General features: G+C 49.9%; 2 protein-coding genes across 3 annotated transcripts in view; one reads left to right on the top strand and one right to left on the bottom strand.

The window, feature by feature from the left end:
- Positions 1-11,017, top strand: part of Cacna2d4 (calcium voltage-gated channel auxiliary subunit alpha2delta 4) — a 94,935-nt gene extending 83,918 nt beyond the window's left edge. Inside the window, 9 exon segments of the mRNA XM_051203719.1 lie at positions 4,798-4,868; positions 5,258-5,333; positions 5,745-5,797; positions 6,226-6,278; positions 6,556-6,576; positions 8,155-8,272; positions 9,741-9,853; positions 10,100-10,182; positions 10,899-11,017. Of these exon segments, the coding sequence (XP_051059676.1) occupies positions 4,798-4,868; positions 5,258-5,333; positions 5,745-5,797; positions 6,226-6,278; positions 6,556-6,576; positions 8,155-8,272; positions 9,741-9,853; positions 10,100-10,182; positions 10,899-11,003 (693 nt within the window). The 3' untranslated portion in view covers positions 11,004-11,017.
- A 5,348-nt stretch (positions 11,018-16,365) lies between these two features.
- The window catches only part of Adipor2 (adiponectin receptor 2), a 36,371-nt gene continuing 33,069 nt past the window's right edge, over positions 16,366-19,667 (bottom strand). For both annotated transcript variants that reach the window (XM_051203772.1, XM_051203773.1), the window contains exons 7-8: positions 18,459-18,652; positions 16,366-16,680 (exon numbers count right to left, since the gene is read on the bottom strand). In XM_051203772.1, coding sequence (XP_051059729.1) covers positions 16,552-16,680; positions 18,459-18,652 — 323 coding nt within the window. In that variant the 3' untranslated portion in view covers positions 16,366-16,551. The remainder of the gene's footprint in view (positions 16,681-18,458; positions 18,653-19,667) is intronic.

Consider the following 19,667-nt stretch of genomic DNA (forward strand, 5'->3'; position numbering starts at 1 on the left):
CACAGAGCAAGATGGCAAATGTGGAACAGCACTCAAGTGCAAAAATACTTCTCCCTGTTGACTGTGACCAAGCTGACCTCTCTAACATGTGATGGGAGGAAATGACATCACATGTGGGGAGGGGCCACTCAATAAGAACCCTGCTCAGAGAGGGCCTGGCAGCACCGCCACGGTGTCCCCCCACACACACACACACACAACCATGAGAGTCCTAAGTATGCCTGCTGCCTGTGTCTTACCCTCCTTTACCCATCCTCCCACCCGCCCGCCATCATGGTATCCAGGGGGACTGTCCCCACCCCTGTGCTCCTCTCCTTTCCGGGACTTCTTGTGGAAAATTTTACTGCAGCCACCCTGGGTGCTAATAGTCTGGCAGGGGCACAGGGGCAACCCTCTCTTACCCAGAGCCTGCCTTCCCTCCAGCCACCTACTCAGACAGAAGAGGAAGCCACAGTGGCAATTTTCTATCTGCTCAGCCACAAATCAGACCCTAAAATTAGACAGGGATTATTCTTTAAATCACACTCCTTTAAAAGAAGGCTGCTCTACCCGGAGCCAAACCTGAACATAGACACCTGAACCAGTTCTTAGACACATGGCCACAGCTGCGCTTAACCCCTAGAGGAACTTCATCGGAAGGCGTGTGTTCAATTCGGCTAGCAGCTCCCAAGCCCTGGGCCTCAGTTTCCTCCTCCTGAAAACCACAGGCTGGGTTTTGCTGCCAGGGATCAACTCCAGGTGCTGGATATTGGCAGAGGTGCAGGATTAGAGCAGATGCTGACCGGGGTCCTGGCCAAGGTAGCCTCTGCCCCCCCCCCAAACCACACTGTAGCCTCCTCCAAGTGGGGCTGAGGGTCTGTGGAAAATGTCAGAACATGGCAGGAAGTAGAACCAGGGCATCAGGAGTCTGGGCACAGAATGGAGAGCGAAGGGGACCGAAGGGCCGTGGGACTGGTTCCCTGGGTGCAGTTCTTAAATCACCCATTTAACATGCAGCAAGAGCAGAGACGGGAGAGCAGGTTTGCGTTTCCTCCACTAGAAAGGCCTGGGCTGTCCACCAGGACACTGCCAGAACTCGGTCGGGCCAATCATCAGTCCTCGCACCTGGGTGTCTGGTTCTGTCTGCCTCCTCCCTTTTCCTGATTTATTTTCCTCACACAGAGACAGTCCATTCTGTCAGAAAATGGATGGAAATAGAAGTTTACTCTTTGGCCTAAGGGCAACAGTGTCACAGTCACACACACCCTGGTCCCACTGCCATATGACAATGACTAGCGGTGGAGCCTGGACTCCAGAGGGGCAGCTCAAGGGTTGGAAGGTGGCCGTAAGTGTAAGGAGTGGCAGAGGCTGTCAGCTGACTCGGTCAGGCAAGATAAGATTACAGGCAGGCCCAAGAATATGCCAGAACACGAGCCATGGAGCCTACGGAGAGGCAGAGGTCATTTGGGGGCATCATCCTTGTGAGTTGGTGGTCTCTGGTGACAACTGAGCAAGAGGCGAAGGACACATGAGTGAGCAGGCACCGTTTCAACAGGATCTGCTATGGATACTGACGCATCTCATGTAATGTTCATGAGCTTGAAATATTAATGGCCTTGTGATTTTTTTTTCCCCCTTAACCATTTGAAAACAAAAAGGCTGTTCTTTGACCCGGAACCCACGCAAGTCCCCAATAGGCCAAATGCAGCTCTCATTCCTAGCTTGCATTCCTAGATTCCTAATCTCTGTCCCCAGCCCAGTCTACCCACGGAAAGCAGCAAAGGGCTACCTCAGTGAAGAAGACCTCAGGGCCCTTGAAAAACACATTGGGCAGATATGTTCCCATTCTCCCTAGAGCATACCCCCCCGTATGCTTGTGAACAGCAATCCCAAGACATCACAGAAACAGTCGGTTTGTTCTGAGATTTATATTTGATATAACATACATTTTCATTCTCTATTTTAAGTACTTAGCTTATGTGCTTTCATCTTCTCGAGTGTTGTATTATCTTATGTTTTGCATAGGCTTATAAGCTGATCCAAATCTGTTATGAAATTAAACAAACTATAAATGAAACTAGCTTCTAGAACAGCAGTTCTCAACCAGTGGGTCTCAACCCTTTGGGGATTGAACGACTTTTTCACGAGGATTGCCTGAGACCATCAAAAAACACAGATGTTTGCATTATGCTTCATAACAGCAACAGAATTGCAGTTATGAGATAACAACAAAATAATTTTATGGTTGGGGGTCACCACAACATGAGGCTGTATCAAAGGGTTGAAGCATTAGGAAGATTGAGAACCACTGGTCTAGAGGCTTCTGCCAGCTCCAAGACATGCCCCCAAACACATACACACGAGGTTGGTGAACTCAAACTAGCTTTGTCTGGGGGTCAAGGGTAGGGTACAAGTCCCTATCACCTGGTCGCCATCCTGAGTCCTTCAATGCCCTGCCCAGGTTGCTCTGTCTCTACTCAAAAGAATTAACTGGCTCTGATGCTCTTGACCAATTCTGCAGGTCTTTGGGAGCCAAGGATTAGGAATATTGACCCCTGGGTTAACTCTAAGATTCATGTCAAGACTGGAGCCGCAGCTCTTTGACATGTTCAGTATCTCTTTTCTCATCTGTACGTGCCTGGGACAAGCTGTAAGCTGAGCTGTGCTGTGGTGAGGTCACCAGATCCACAGGCCTAGGACTCGACCAGTTTGAACACATAGATGGGAGCACATCTATGGGTATTGGATGAGCAGCTACACATCAGGAAAGATAGCCCTGCACCAGAGGCAACCGTCCCACAGCGGGAATCAACTCACTCACTCCTAAATTCTTCCCTACCTAAGCCATCCACTGAACTCCAGGCATGAGGGCAGACCTTGACTCCAGTCCAAACCCTTACCAAAGGCAGGCAACCCTGGGCCTTTGGATCTTCCAGAGCTCTGCCAGCATGTCGGTTGTGCTATGAAAGGATAAGCTCGGGTGGAGGTGCTTTGGGAAGCCCCTTGCCAGCCAGCTCTGTTTCTGGTACAGCCGCATATTAAAATCTGGACCCAAAATCCACATCGGAACCTTCCTTTTGCAGGTCCAGAATTTCAATCTGAGATATTAATTCATTTGGACAAAAGCCAACAGTAGCTGTATCCATTAGGAAGTACGCTCTCCCTGTTGCATTGGCCTAAGCAAATCACAGGTTATTTCCTAGATCAAAGCAGCCTGGGCTTGGAACGGCTTCCTGGAGGCACCAGGTATCTCCATCCTCACGGTGCTGGGGAACTCTTGCCTTCTAGTCCACTTCACAAGTAGGAGGGCAACAGTGGAGTTTGGGTGCCTCCACATAGTCCTCTTGCTTTAAACAGATTCCCAGAAGGCTTCTACAGGGCTTTGCTCCATTTCATTGGCCAGCCCTCAGTACAAGGGTTTCTGGGAAGTGTAGTCTTTTGTGGACCATGTTGCTACCATTGTTGCAGTCAAGCTGCCTTATTAAAAGAAGGGCAGGGGGTATTTCCTGCTGAGTGACATGCCCAAAGATATGGAGTTTTTGTTTGCAGAGGCAGAAGTATTTTCCAAGATTTGCTTCCTTACAGTCAGACCTCCGGCCTCAGAACTGGGCATTTAAACAGCAGGGCTAGCTGGCATTGAATAAGCCTACAATTAAGCAAGAGAATGGGATGGGCTTACAGGAATTTTGGTCAGCCATCCCTGATCTGCACCCAGCTTCCCTGTCTTAAAGAGCACAAGTTTCAGGTTTTACACACACAAACACACACACACACACACACACACACACACACACACACACACCATGAGCAGGGCCAGTATGGTGTTACAGGATAGAGACATGTTTCTGCAGGGATCTTGTTACCTGGCGATAGAAGAGAAATGTAGTATACACAGTCCCTAGAATAGCAAAGAGCTAACCCAACTGAATGTAATCATCCACTGCCACCATTATTATCATCACCGCTACCAAATACTACATCACCACCACCATCACTATCATCACTGTTGTAAACGTCCACCACCATCGCTATCATCACTGTTGTAAACGTCCACCACCATCGCTATCATCACTGTTGTAAACGTCCACCACCATCAGCACCACCATCGCTATCATCACTGTTGTAAAGTAAACATTCTGCTCGATGGCTGCATCATCACCTGTCACTGCCAGGTGCATGTGTAGCACATTTTCACTGTAGCAACTCATATGGCTCCTTTAACAGGTCCCTCTGGACAGCACTCTCTCTGTCTCTGTCTCTCTCTTTTTCACTCTCTCTCTCCCCTTCCTTCCTTCCTCTTTGCCTCCCTCCTTCCCTCTCCTCCATCCACTATCTCCCCCATTCTCTCCGACTCCTGGTCTCTCTGATTCTGTCTCTCTCTCATGTCCCCACTCCAAATGGCCTTTCACTCACCTCCCTCTCTCAATAAACCTCTTACATTAGATCTGTTGCATGGCATGATCTCTTAGTAGCACACCTTGCCCAAGGCCTCCCAAATACATTCCCGCTGCCTTATCCCAATAATCACTACTATCCCACCACCATCTACACACACACCACCACTACCACCACACCCAACAAAAGGCATATACAGCAAAGGTGGCCCACAAACTCATTTTCTTGAAAGCCCTGACTCTGTGAATTGTTCTAAGGAGCTCTGCGCCCCTTGTAGAGCCCTCTCTGGGCTGATTTCATAGCCAGCTGCAGCTGCACTGTAATGGGCAGTTCGGGGCGGGGCGGGCTGCAGGGAAGAAGAAACTTCCATGGAGGAGCATCTCCAGGGACAGCCTGGTAGTATCTCTGGCTCCCCCCTCACAGATGGGAAGACTTCTGGGGGAAATGGATGGTGCTATCATGACACAGCTTCTCAGCATGGGGGTATTCAGCCGGTAAGTGAAGTGCAGCCCTCCCTGGTCCTCTGGTAGCCCTCAGGGTCTGACCTCAGATGTCCCCAGAGAGGCCTCAAAGATGCCTTTCTGGAGCGGGAGACTGAAGCCAATCTGACTGGGTGTGAGGTTGTGGGTATCCCTCAGAGAGACCCTCCAGCCCCAGCCAGGGTCAGAGGAAAACATAGGCAAAACAGCAAGCATGATGTCCCTGTTCTTGCAGCCATTCAAGCACGAGAGTGCCATTTTGGCATGAACTGGCTTCTGCTCTGGCTCACTGTTCTAACTTGGCACCTACAGGGACCCTAATGAGCACAAATCCTGTTACCAAGGGCTCCAGACTGGGGCATGGAGTAATCTTGGCTTTGACAGAGCTTGCTTTTGCATTCCAGTGTGACCATGTATGACTACCAGACCATGTGCAAGCCCCCAGACCATCACCACAGTGCAGCCCAGGCCTTGATCAGTGTGAGTCTCACCACAGGCCTTCCCTCTACTATGACACATCCTCTTCCCTGTCCTTCAGGATGTCACCTGGTCCCATTCTCATCCAGCCTCAGGCCTTCTGGCTATTCGGGATTGTTCTGATGGTCACTTCATCTCCTAGGGATGGGGGCTGTTTTATCCTGCGAGGTATTCATCCTCACTTCCCAGGCTCACAATAAGATCTTCAGGGGTCCCCAGCACTGGTCCATCAGAGATGGGAAATGACCAGACTCCTGAAGAGTTTGTCAAATCCTGCCTGTGGGGAGTCTTACCTGCAGAAGGTCTCTGAGGTCTGGTCTGACATTCCTGGAGGACAGGCAGGTCGGGTCTGTAGGGAGGCTGTTAAGGGACATCACCTGTTGTTTCCCTGAAATGGTTCTGCTCTTCCTCCAGCCTCTCTCTGCCTCCTTGATGGTGGTCAAGTGGCTATTGCATGAATTCCTGCTGTGAGTAGGGGTTCGATGGAGAATCACCTCCATGGGGGGGGGCAGACCATGGTCAGGGGTCCTGCAGGGGCAAGGAGGTCTCATTGTACCAGGGAACTGGATCATGAGGCCAGGACCAAAGGAGAGGGCCCCCTGTAGGTTGCTGAATTCCCTTTGGGGGAGGACTGGGTCATGATGGTGACAGGCAGGGGAGGGTTCCTGCATGTAGGTAGGTAGGTAGGTGCATGAGGGTACCCTCAAGGGGAGCTGCCTGTGGCCCACAAGCTGGCTGGCTCCCTAGCCAAGAGAGAAGCGTGCAACTCCACCCTACACCCTCCTTCACTCACGCCCTCAAGCAGAAAGGCGGTTCCTACAGGTGTTGGTTAGAAGCAGTGATACCCCAAGAGCTACACGTGCCAGCCCTCAGCACTGTGCTCTGTATCCTGCAGGTCCCTGCTACAGTGGAGTGCCTGGGGATCTTGGCATGACAAAGGGTCAGAGGGTGAGTTCTAGGAGGCAGATGTGGGCAGCACTTCGGGAAGCTCATTGAAACGCTTTTGCCTGGGGTGGCTGACCGGGGGGCGGGGGTCAAAGCCTCCATGTTCATAATCTCCTCTCATCACCTTCCCCTCACCTCTGTGTGTGACATCACATCAATCACCTCTGAACACCTTCGCTCCATGTGACGTCATCACTGCCCTATGACATCGTGTCCTCGTGTGATGCTGTGTCTTTCCTGTGCCATGTCCAACCCTGTGGTGTACCTCGTGTCTGGGCAGCCAAGGCTGTCTTTCATCACTGTAAGTAGTTCTGGCCGACAGAGCCTGCCTTGCCCCAGTTCAGTGGGGCACCGTAAAGGTGCCTTTACGTCTGTGTCCTGGGAGTGAGCAGAAGCAGGCTGAGTTTCTAGAACACTCCTTGGTTGTGGGGCAGGGGTCCCCAAACCCATCACCCACTTTGCAGCACCATTTGTGGGAAGCAAGAAAACCCAGAACACAGGCCACACCTGCACAGCGCTGCCCTAGGAGGCAGCCATCTCCTCTTGAGAGAATGCAATGCATAGGGAGGTATGGCCCATCACATAATTGAGATGCCACCAGGTCACCCCGAGAAGAAAACTGTGGCACTCCAAGTTTGAGGGAGTGTCCTCTAGGATGACACTCCTCCCATGAAATCCTGCCTAAGGACAGAGCCCCCAAAGACAGTGACAAGCCCAAGGGCCTTTACACTAGCAAAGGCAAAGCTTTGTCCCAGCTAGCTGCTGTTGACACTTGCTGCTAGCCTGGAAGGCGGGGAGGGGATGATCTCCACCAGCCAAGAGACACAAGTACACTTAGAAGTGTGGGGCTTCCCGTGTCATGAAGATCCCTGACTCCAGCCCACCCTGCTCAACTCTCTCTGCGTTCTGGACACCCAGTAGCCGGAAGGCTCCCACTGCCTTCTTGTTTGGCTTCCTTATATGAACAATTTCCCGTCCTTCCCCTCTGCCTCCTCAGCTGCTGCTGACCAGGACAGGTCCTTGGGCCCCTTCATGATTGCAGGCTGTGGTGGGAAGTCACCCCCAGCAGTTCTCACAGGGCCTGACTGGATCAGTGACAGAACAGCTCAGTCGCCACAGGCTCAGAATGCAGGCAGAGACCCCGATTGTGCTAGCATGTCCGGTCTGTGCTTCCTCCGGGAAGCCAGAACACTCTCTAGTGACCTCGCAGAAGCCCCCTGGTCCTACTTCTGATGACTATGATAGATACCGGCACAAGAATGACCTCTCACCCGTGGCTCCAGTGATGGGAAAGCAGCCCATAATAGTCAGTTGTGAGGCATCTGTCCTCTGACACCGAGTAACACCAAGGACCAGGAGTAGGGATGCTCAGCAGCACAAACAGGAATGGAAGCTGGCTGGACTGTGGGTGCTTTTCCAGCCCATGAGGACTGTTTAGCCTGCAGCCTACCTCCCCTCTGAGATTCATAGTCTGTGAGGGAAGCTTTTGGGTCCAGGCGTCGAGGAAACCTGTGGCTCTCCTCACTCCTTATGTGACCTTGCAAAAGCAATGCAAGTCTGCGCCTCCATTTCCAGGTGTTTCCAGGCCACTGCTGCCCTCCCTGCCTCCTTCACCGATGGGCTTTAAGAGGCAAAGTATGCTTTAGGACAGTAGCTCTGCACACTGCCACGGTGCTCTGCAGAAAGATCTCAGGGGTCCTGGCAAGGACACACAGCAGCTCAGTGAGGCCTCCAGGTTCTAAAGCATCTTTTGCTGAGTGCTGGTCACTCTATCCCTGACACTTGTAGCAAACTAAAGGGTGTCACCCTTGAAAATGGGGTTCCTAAGACCTTTGTGATGTGTGATAGTCCCCCTCACACACATTCCTGTCACCCACAGCCCACAAGCATAAGAAGCAGGGCCTGCTGCACCCCTGTGACACAGAATACCCAGTGTTTGTGCACCAGAAAGCCATCCAGGAGACCAATGGGATCATCGAGTGCGGGGCCTGCCAGAAGTAAGTAGGTCCTCAAGCAGTCACCAAGGCTAGCCAGGGTGCAGCATCGTACCCCCGGCACCCAGAGGAAGGTAGGAAAGGAGGACACTTTCCAGTAGGACAGGAGAGACACTTCAGGGAAAGGTCGCCCTCCTCATCCCTCAGGCTGAAACAGAAGAGAGAGGACATGAACAATTTGGTGGTCTGCATTAGAGGGACACAGGGACAAGGCGTCCAGAGGCCAATCCCCATGTCTGTCAGTCCCTCTAAGTTCAATGCCACAGGGTTTCTCTTAGAAACCCCTTGCTTGCTTTCTTCCTTCTGCTTAGGCCAACCCAGCCATATCATGCTAGTGTCAGGGCCTTGCACACTTACACCACAGGCTGGGAAAGAAGCAGTAAGTTCTGCCCTGTACAAAACAGGAACTAACTATGTGTAGGTCTGGGGTATACTCAGCAAATGCAGGCTTGGAGGGCCTTGGCCCTATATCCCTTGAGCTGTCATACCCTGGGACATCGTCACCCCAAGCTAGAGTGTCAAAGCAGGACCCAGTCAGGCTAGCTCCTAGGTAGAAACCCCTAGCTCCATCCAGACTGGCTTGGAGAGCCCAGCCTACTGACTTCCCATTCCAAACCCTGGAGGAACCAGCCCAGAAACTTCTGTCCCGCAGCCGGTCTTGCTGCTCACCAGCATGTCTGAGGAGCCCAGACCCATACCAACTATTCCTTACCTTAAAATCCTGGCATCAGACAGATTTAAGTTTCTGCCTCTTTATCGCGTGTGACAGCTTATGTGAACACAGAGCAGCCTTCCTGCGACTGGCACTATTGATGTGCTTATCTCAAGGCTTGAAGGAAATGTCAAGGGGATGGTGGAGAATAAGGGCTTCCCGGCAGATGTACTTGACTCTTTAAGTCTAGCTCCCCTCCTTTCTACCTCTAGTGTAGCCTTAGGCAAGTTTACTTCTTCTAGCCTGTTTTGTCTGTGCAGCATGGGAACTATACCGAGTTCACATCATGTTGTTATGACCACATCTGTGAGTTTATATGTGTGATTTATACCTGTCTGTACCTGTAACATCACCCAACCTATACGAAATGCTTGGTGACAGCCATCACTGCTATGTATGTAACACCGGGCCAATGCACAAAGATCTTTCCCTACCCCCAACCCCAAGTTGTGTATAGGAGCATTGTGCCACCTTGTGGTCAAGTCCAGAATTACAAGTTCTCCCACTCTAGAGTAGGGATACTATCCATCCATATTTGCTAGGAATGGCCCCTGTATGTTAATGATGGCTCCTTCTACACCTTCTCCGGGCTATTGGGACAGGGGGGATGCCATTGTAAGGCTGGTATAAAAGTACTGAGCTATTGGCTTTGGTCTGCCTGTGGCTACATGTCTTTCCCAGGGCCCTGAAAGGTCTCTCCCCTAAGTCCTCCTGGGGCTGCACCCTACTATTTAGAACCAACCACCCTCTCTGCTGCAGGACATTCGTGATGCAACAGATTCCCAGCAGCAACCTGCTCCTCCTAGTGACAGACAATACTTGTGACTGCAGCACCTACTCTCCCATCCTCCAGGAAGCCACAGAAGTCAAATATATCCTTCACCTCCTCCAAGGGAGAGGGGGTGGCTGAGAGACCATGGAGGAGCTCAGGTTTGGGGTACACAGTCCTATTCCCTTCCTTACAGCCTGACTTATGAGCTAGCCCCTCTGCCCAGGGGTGGGGGTGCCGTGGCCCATCCTGAACCTGCTGGCAGGGTTCCCAGACCTTGACACTTCCCCCGACCCCCGGGGATCTCTGGAACTGAGGAGAGTTGTGACCTTGACAGCGAGCTCTGCACATAACGCCTCAGTCAAATGTGACAGGATGCGTTCCCAGAAGCCCCGCCGGCGACCGGGACCCTGCCATGCCTTCCATCCAGAGGTGTGGGCTTGGTCTTCACTTTCCGGTTTTGTCCTTGGTGTGACTTCCTGGGATATGGGTGTTTCTGGACGTTGGTGACACAGCTGTATGTGTGCATCATACTGGGAGGGTCCTTGCAGTCACATTCATGTGGTGTGATAGAAGAAATAGATTAGCCAGGCCTATCATCCCAGCACTCGGGGGCAGAAGAAAGCAAGGGAGTTCCGGGTCCGCGTGGGGGGGGGGCAGGGAGGGGAGGAGGGGGGAAGGTGAGAGACAAAGGAAAGCAGAGAGGAAGAGAATGGAACAAAGGCCCCAAGGGACTCTGCACTTTCTAGGGCCTGGGGCCCAGTAAGTTTCCCCTTACTGCCTCACTCCGGCTACCTCAGCCCTAGTCACCATCTAGTGCAACGGCAAGTGGCATTTATTAACAACTGAGTTGAGGGCCTTACTAGCCAGTCTCCGCTGGGTGTGGCTGCCACAAACTGCCTCCCCTGGAGATGCCCTTGAGGTGAGGGCTACTCCATACCTTTATGAAGAGCTTTCTCTTCATAAAGGCCCAGCACACTGTCTCTACTCTTCCCTAAAAGCTCAAAGAAAGGTCGGTTTCCTCTCTTCTTCGGAACTTCCCGTCTCCCAGGCTCTTGGTTTATCTGTCTAACCACACTGTGCCTGCTGCTCCCTGGGTTGGGAGGACTAGCCCTCTCCTAATGCCCCTTACCTCTCTGGCTTCACAGGAGAATGCCCAGGACTGTGGTGGCGCTTCAGACAATGTAGCTTCACTCTCTCTGCTCCTGCTACCGCTGTGGGCCTGGCTGCTTCCACGCCAGCTTCTGTGGTGACCCCATCCCACCCAACTTTCACAAAAGGGGACCCTCATAGAGACATCCTAAAACGTCACCAGCTGATGAGAGCCCAGCTCACAGCAGTAGGATGTCTCCTGGGCTTCAGCCCTGGGCTACCACAAGTCCCTGCCTCTCAGAGATCACTGGAAGGATCCCCAAGGCTCTCCAGGGTGCCGGGTACCAGCCACCCCAAGTCTTCTACTCTTGTCTCTGCTTCAGGAGCTCAACTGGAAGAAGGACATTAGTTACTGTAGATGGGAACCAGCCAAAGGGGCGGTCTTTCCCTGGCTGGTCGACTGCAGATGTGAGTTCTGGGGCCCAGGATTGAGCCCTGAGGCCCATGCTGAGGTTGTAGCAAGAGCACAGTCATCACAAACACCTGTCCTTAGGGAGGCACTTTCATCCATTACGAGTGCAAGGGAGGACAGGCAGAGGGAGAGACAGGAAAACTTGGACCATGGTGAGGAGGGAAGAAATGGAAGAGATAAGGACCTGAATAGCCACTAAGTCCTGTGAGGTGTCATCGAATGCTAACACTGAAGGACTCCAACCTTTTTACCCTAATAATCTGGAGACGGGGAGGGGTATATGGGATCGTCTGGAGGGAGGAAAGAGAGGGGAGAGATGTTAAAATTATAATCTCAAAAAAGGGAAAAAGAAAAAGAAAAGCCACCAGGTTGAGCCCTGCAGTTGCAGCACTGGGCAGGTGTGGTCCAGGGGAGGAACTAGGAAGAGCAGAGCCGGGCCGAGGTCTCCACGGACCTCACTGCGCTCTCCAAGGCCATGGTGGGCTTTTTGTGGCTCAGGCTCTACAAAAGTAACTACTTGACTGTCTCTGGGGAAAGCCCTTGAGGTTGGAAACACATATAATCCTTGCCACAATGCCCTCAAGTAGGTGCTAGAATTTACCTTCCCTTTTTTGTCAGGTGTGATGTATGCAATGGTGCATGTTTGTGGACCCGTTTGTGCACAGATGCGGAGGCCAGAGGACGATGGTGGGTGGCTGTCTTCCTCACCCCCTGCCCACCTGATTTTTTGAGATAGGGTCTCTCACACTAGCTGGAAGCTAACCCTAGGGACCCTTCTGTCACCACCTCCCCAGTGCTGGGATTACAAGCATGCCTTGCATTCCCCCAGTCTCAAGGGTTCATACTTCACTAGCCAAACCTCTCAGGCCCCATGATTTAACCATCTTTTAAATGAGGGAACTAAGCCCAGCACAATGGCAAACACCTTTAATCCCAACACTCAAGGGGCAGAGGCAGGCAAAATCTTAGTTCGAAGAGCTACACAGGGAAACCTGTCTTGGGGAACACATGAATAAATAAATGAATGAAAAGAGGAAACTAAATCTTGGCTTTATTAAGACCTTGTATAACAGGCGATTTACTAGACTACCCTAGCCCCTTGCTTCATAGCTTAGAAGGCAGGAAAGATCAGAGGTGCTGCCCAGCCCAGGTGAGTACCAAACTGTCACAGCTGAACTTCCTTCTTCATGCCAAGACAGTGTTGTCAGGCACAGCAGGACAGGTCTTTCCTAATTCCTGCCACAGTGCCTGCCTTCCTTGCTTTTTCATTAGTGACCTCTACTCAGCAGCATTAGGTCTCAATGACAAGCACTGCATGGGCTCTTGGGGAAGCTCATCTTCCTCACCCAACCAGGCAGAGCATTTGAACAAATTTATCAACTATTTCAGCCACAGGATAAAATGCTAAGTGCAGGATGCCAAGCAGCTCCTGGCCATGAACATGAGACTCTTGTGCCTGGCACTGCTGAGGCTGTTAAGAGTTAAAGAAAAGGCATTTCTGACAAACTGCTGCAGATACGGGCAGGTGATAGCCCCGCTTCCGCTAAAGATCCAGCCCCTTGACTTGAGGAAAGAAGTTGGTGTCCCTGCCATTTAATAAATGGGTACAGCATTCTGGCCTCCTTGTCACCTTCGATGGCAAGAGCTCAAGGATGCTGTCCAAAGCACCAGGAATGTGCTACAGAGTACACGTTTTAATAGAACCACCTCAAATAAAAGGCTTCACCCACCATTTCGTAATGCTTAATGGAGTTTTGATTCAAGAGAACATGGGAGTGCATTGTTTTGTTTTTGTTTGTTCCTGTCCTGAAACTCACTTTGTAGACCAGGCTGGCCTTGAATTAACTGAGATCTGCCTGCCTCTGCCTCTGCCTCCCAAGTGCTGGGATTAAAGACGTGTACCACCACCCACTCGGCCTAGGAGTGGACATCTTAAAGACAGAAAAGTGTAGGGCAAGGAGGGGCTCAAATGCAAAACAAAACAAAACAAAAAACAGTTACAGAAAGGAATTGGTAGAAACCAAACCAAGCTCAATGGCAATTTTGGAAATACTTTTTTTTTTTTTTTTATAGTGGAAAACTGCCAAGAATACGTTTACTTTTGACAGGTGACCAGGGAAGGAAACGGATCTTGTCCCATGGCAATCGACAGGAGTAAGGAGGACTTGTACCTGCCCCTCTATTCTGAGGCTAATGTAGCCAAAGGACAAGCAGGAGGGTGTCAGGACATGAGTGTGCAGCCTGCACCCTTCTCAATGGTTTCTGGGGAGACTGGGAGTGGAGCTTTGTGAGGGAAGAAAGTGCAACTAGAGTTCGGCATTGAAGACAGTACTGTTCCTGAGCTACAGCAGTGCCATACAGAGCTCCTCCAGCGGAGTGCAGATGGCCCTGGTAACACACAGGGCCCAATGTGCAAGTGGCCAGGTTCTCTGACCGGTACAGTCACTTCAGCCAGGGATAGAGAAAACTCAATTTTAAGACGAGTTCTGTGTAGCCCAGGCTGGCTTTAAACTCATGTTCCTCCTTCATCAACCTCCTGATGGCAAGAAGTTCCTAAAAATTCCTTAAACTTCCTGTTTAAATCAGGGTGTTAAGGATATCCCTAAAGTGAGATAGGGTTTTTAAATGCAAAAAAGGAAAAGTAAACAAAAACATAACAAAGTTTATCTTCCATTTGGCTCTTTTTATTAGAGAAATTGAGAAGACAGCAAGTAGGGAAATCCCATGGTGAATGGATAGATGCCTTGCTGGAACCCCAACCTTCTATGATCCCCAAAAGTGTGCTTTGTGACTTCGGCAACTTAGAAAGGGGAAATACTGAAAAAGGCCACTATTTACTGATGAAAGAATGAAGGTATACAGGTTCCTAACTGGCCTAGGGTCAAGGAGAAAATGAACAGGTGCGCATAGCAAGCCAGCCTCAGACTGCTGAAGGTAAGGCATTCAGGTGCCAACCTGACAAGCTCCCGGGGTGGGGGGGGCACCAGGTCAAGTGCACATGGAGGCTGTTGTAGTGAGCTGCGCGGACACGTGGGCACCCATGATGTGCCCACACACACACACCCAGAAGGGAAGTTACTGGACTACACACTGGCGGTGTTGATTCTTTACCCTAAGAGTTTGTGCTATGGTGAACCAGACTCTTCCTGCTCGGGAAGAGGGATGACTAGACTCTGACCCCTACTTCTGTAGGGTCATGGGGTAGCATCTCATACTCTGTCCCTAAGAACAGGACCAGAGAAGAAGTCTGGCTTCTGATATGTGCTGTTGCTACCACAAACCTAGGTGAGCTTCCTTCCAGATGGACATTGTCCTGCTAAGCTTCTTGAGGAATTAACACTGTTCTTAACCCAGCATAATGTTGTTTACCCAGTCTTCCATTTGGTCTACCTAGGGCAGTGACCTTATCCACAACCAAACACTCCTAAGTTCTTCCCAGGTTTTACAATGGACTCCTTCTGGATCCCCAGTTGCAACTGGAGATCTGATGGTAAAGGAAGGACAACAATGACCAAGAAAACACTACCGAATAGGAGAACCTTCTCAAATTCCCAAGCATCCCCTCTGAGATGCCAGAGGGCCCATGTACCACTGCAATACCCAGCCCCAGGATGTGATGCCTGCCTGAAGTCCTGGAAACTCAAGTGCTTGGTTTCTCACTTAGGAGCCAAGATCATCCCCACTCTCTAAAACCCATTAACGTAGTGGCCCTGGGACAGAGAAATTATTTGTAACTTCCAGCAGCAATTCAATTTGTGGGCTTAAGTCTATCCCACTACACGGCAATAACATACCACTTCCTTTTAAACTGTGCCATACTCCTTGTAAACGGCATTCAGTGAGTGCTAACTACTCACAGTAGACACTGCTGACTTTCTGTCCAAGGGAAGCAGAAGTGCCTGTTCTGTCACACCACACTGACCAGACAGTGCACCCGAGAAAAACACCATCATTCCTAGTAGGGCTGGCTCTCCACACCTGCCTATTTGATGTCATCAGACTCACTAGTGGCTGGCTCCATGCCAGGGGGGGGGGGGGGATGGGGGACGATGGACACGAAGACAAGTTTTTTTATTTCCAGGAGGAGGAAGAAGGATAGTAGGGCAGTGATTCTCAGTAGAGCAAAGTTTGCAGAATGGCTCAGGGCTCCACAGAGAGGGATTGGAAAATGGCCACACCTCTATTCAGGTAAAAACAGGACACCAGGGAAGAACTGGCCAAGCCCTGTGCAGATGGTCCCTCCTCCCCTTCATCATCTCTTTAATACATGGATGGCAGGATGCGGTGGCTCCACTCTTCAGAAAGGGCCTACATGACAGCCTCTCAAGTGACACTTTCTCTAGAGCCATTCCGACAACCTGAGCTGCTTCCACTGAGAAAGCACACATCTCTTCCTATCACCCCCTCCACCTCTGAATGCCTACAGCTCTCAAGTCTTGAGAGTGGCCAGGAAATCCCTGGACTGGGGCTGAACCCTCTGCCCCAGCAGGGTCCAAGTGCTATCGGCCTATGGAAGGCACCTTGGTGCACCAAAACAGCGTGCATTCTGGGGCTACTACTTCATCCTCCTTCGGTCATTTGTGCAAAATTGAAACAGTGTGTGGTACTTGCATCATGTTTCATTCTGTTAAAAAAGACTCCCTCCCTCCCCTGCCCCTATGTTTTAAATGTTTATATAAATTCTTATTTAAACAGTAAATTAGAAATCTTATTTACATTAATTTCTTTGTTCTCCCAAAAGAGTGCCTAAACTCACACTCCTACCCCTGTGTTGGGTAGAAATGTTCACCTAAATTGGTTTTGATTATTGTTTTGAGGAGCTGCAGTGGCACAATCAGTCGGCGCACAGTACTCATGTATTACTGCTTTAAGGAGAGAGAGGGAGAAGAAAGAACCACCAACTAAACATTCCCATCTTCTACAAATAAATACGATCACATCAGAAGCCAGTCTGTCAGGCAAGGGTCTTGCAGAGTTGCCCTCAATCAGTAGATCCCAAAAGGAAGTCAGGGGATGAGCCATTCTCCTTTTCTCCAAATTGATGCACTCCATCCTTTGAGGTATGATTTATTTTTGTTTTTCTCTTCTTAGTCTTGTACCCACGGAGCCCTTGGCCATCACGAGGCCCATGAGGCTGTCCATGCTTTGGGGCTTCTCTGGCACCGACAGCCAGTGAGCAGACCTGTGGGAGCTGCAGGCCTGGGTTCAGGGTCACAGTCCCTGGCTCCTGCGGAGTTTCACAGTGCTTCCTCTTCAGTGCAGCCCCCACCAATCATGAAACGGAATTCCTGCAGGTTTGAGACGCCGTGGAAGTGGACAAAGGCACCAGCAACCACAAAGATGTGAAACAGCTGATGAGAGTGAAACTAGAGAGACAGAAGGGTGGGAAAGCATCGTTACCAGCGTGCTGCAGACACCTGGGAAAAGCCCTGCTTCCCAGCTTGCACTGACACTTGGAATACATATGATAGAGTTCAAATTCAAGGTGGATACAAGAATATCCACTGGGGACCTCACATTTTACTGAGTCAAAAGCCAACTCTTCCCCAGAGAAATACAGGTACTGCCACTAACATAGTGAAATTAGGGGCGAATTCCATACAAACCTTGCAGTGAGACCACCAAATTCCCCAGGACCCCATCAGCAGGACATGATTTACTGACAGACACTTGAGAAATTACAACATTCTCTCATGGTCTCAAGATGAAAAGGCACAGTGCTATTTATCAAGACACTGATATTAGAAATGCAACTGAGCCAGGCCTTGGTGGCGCATGCTTTAATCCCAGCACTCTGGAAGCAGAGACAGGCAGATCTCTGGGAGTTTGAGGCCACCCTGACCTACAAAGCCAGTTTCAGAATAGCCAGGGCTATTACACAATAGAAAAACCCTGTCTTGGAAAACAAACACACACACGCAGTGTAACTAAGAAGAAACGGAAGGTAGGAACGGAAGGTAAATTAGCTAACCTGAAGCTCAGAAGACTGAGTTCAGGACAATCTCCATTTACCTTACAGACATGGGTGGCCAGCTCAGCATACAACTGTGAGCAACAATGATTAGCAGAACCTGCAAATCAGACCTCGCTTTAAGAGCACTCCAAATCTACTACACTGCTGAAAATGTTTCAGATCCTCTTCAGGTAGAAATGCCCATCTTACCAGTTCCTCATTTTCTTTTCTCCCTTTTTTCCCCTCTCCTCTCATTAGCCACAGTCTATTTATCTCCCTCTCCTCCCTTCTCCCACCAGATACAATCTCCTATCAATATTACTGGGTTTGGATACCAAAAAGGATCCTGGGGCCAGCAAGATGTGATTTCAACAGGTAAAAGCATTTGTTTCTCAATGGCTGGCAACCTGTGTTCACTCCCTGGAACCGCTGTAGAAGAGGACAGGCAAATCCTGAAAGGTGTCTTCTGACCTTTACATGGGCACCACAGCGTGTGTGTACCAGTTCTAACACCCACGCTCAAACATACAATAACTAAATTAGTAACTCCGCCCACCCCTCTTTCGGTTTTTTGTTGTTTTGTTTTTTGAGACAGGGTTTCTTTATAGCCCTGGCTATCCTGGAACTCACTCTGGTGTAGACTAGGTTGGCCTCGAACTCACAGACATCCACCTGCCTCTGCCTCCTGAGTGCTGGAACTAAAGGTATGCACCACTACACCCAGCTTCAGACTTTTCTTTTTTAAAAATTATCTCAGCGGAAGACTGCCCTTCTTTCATAGTGAGAAACATGATGGAAAACAGAAAGGATGACCGTGGCTCCACTACAGTGCAGCAAACCAGATCACACACAGACAGACACTAAAACCAGCTTCATTCCATTTCTATGTGTACCACTTAATGGCCACTTGCTTTAGACAAGCTACTGAGCCTTCCTGAGCCCTAGCTTCCTATTGAGTGAGAATGAGAACACACTTGATGAACTGCTGTGTGTGCCACACTCAGTGTTTGCCAGGCACTGAGTGGTCTGTCAGCCTGGTTAACAGGATTAGCAGTTAGCACCATGCTCACTGTTCAGAGAAACCAGACAACATGGAACAGAGCTAAGACAGGAACACAAGTCTCTTAACTCCCAGTGTGCCATTAGCACACTAATGGGAACGTACACCTTATTGCCATTGACCACACTTACCCAGATGTCACATTTGCCAGGAAAGAAGCGTTCGGGGATGCGGGCAGCATAGAGGGCAGCTCCTGTGATATAGAGGCTAGCCATGAGCATTAGCCAGCCTATCTGCCCTATGGTGGCAGCCTTCAGGAAGCCTTCAGAGATGACATAGTGCAAGGTAGGGATGATTCCACTCAGGCCTAAGCCTACAAACACTCCTAAGATTTCAGGAGAACAGAATAAGAAGAGAACACACAAGAAAATAAGAAAAATCAATATTATGACATATTATGACATAGTATTATTTACCTTGATCAACTTAAAATTTCAAAGTATGGTCATTCTTTCTTTGGTTTTGGGGTTTTTTTCAAGACAGGGTTTCTCTGTGTAACAGATCTAGTACTGATACTAGTTTTGTAGACCAGGCTGGCTTTGAACTCACAGAGATCCACCTGCCTCTGCCTCCCGAGTGCTGGGATTAAAGGTGTGCACCACCACTGCTGTCAGACATTCTTGTTTTAAAAGAAAAAAGGTCCTTCAAACTTTGAGACACCATCACACAAGACGATGTAGCTACGTTCTATTTACAGATACGAAAAGCCTCGCAGTAAGCAAGGCTGTGTAAGCAACCCTGAGGGTTAGTCAGAACCACATTGCCAAGACATTTAAGAAAGGAAACCATGGTGAGTTTGCTAAAACTTCCTTTAATGTCATCCTTTTACAGGCAGATTGCAACAGGCTCTAAATGACTGAAGCTTTCCCCACAGTCTCTAGAACTCAACCCAGCACCACCAGTAAGCTGGGCATGTCACAGCATACACAAATGAGAGAAGAAACTGGCATGCTAACTGCATGAAACTCAGGGACCAAGCAGACCTAATAAAAACTATTGCAACTCTCTACTGTCCTCTAAGGCATTGCTGTACTCCTGTTCTTGTCCTTTGCATATGAAAGAAGGCTGCTAATAGGGCTTTTCACTCTCAAAGGCTCAGGACTTAACCTTCTGGGGTTTATAAATAGTAGACTGCTCAGTTCCACTCAGTAAAGATGTTCTTATCTCATGCACTCTAACAGGTTTAACACTGCTGACCTAGTGAAGAACCACAGAGCTAGTGTTGGCTATTGCTTATTTGCTCCTGTGAGTGTCTTAACAAGGAGGAGAGCAGACTGTTATTTCATCAACATGGGGTTAGTTCTGTGTCTGGTATTCTAATTGCATGCACATAAACAAAA

The sequence above is a fragment of the Phodopus roborovskii genome, unplaced genomic scaffold (assembly GCF_943737965.1).
Source record: "Phodopus roborovskii unplaced genomic scaffold, PHOROB, whole genome shotgun sequence".
NCBI lineage: Eukaryota > Metazoa > Chordata > Mammalia > Rodentia > Cricetidae > Phodopus > Phodopus roborovskii.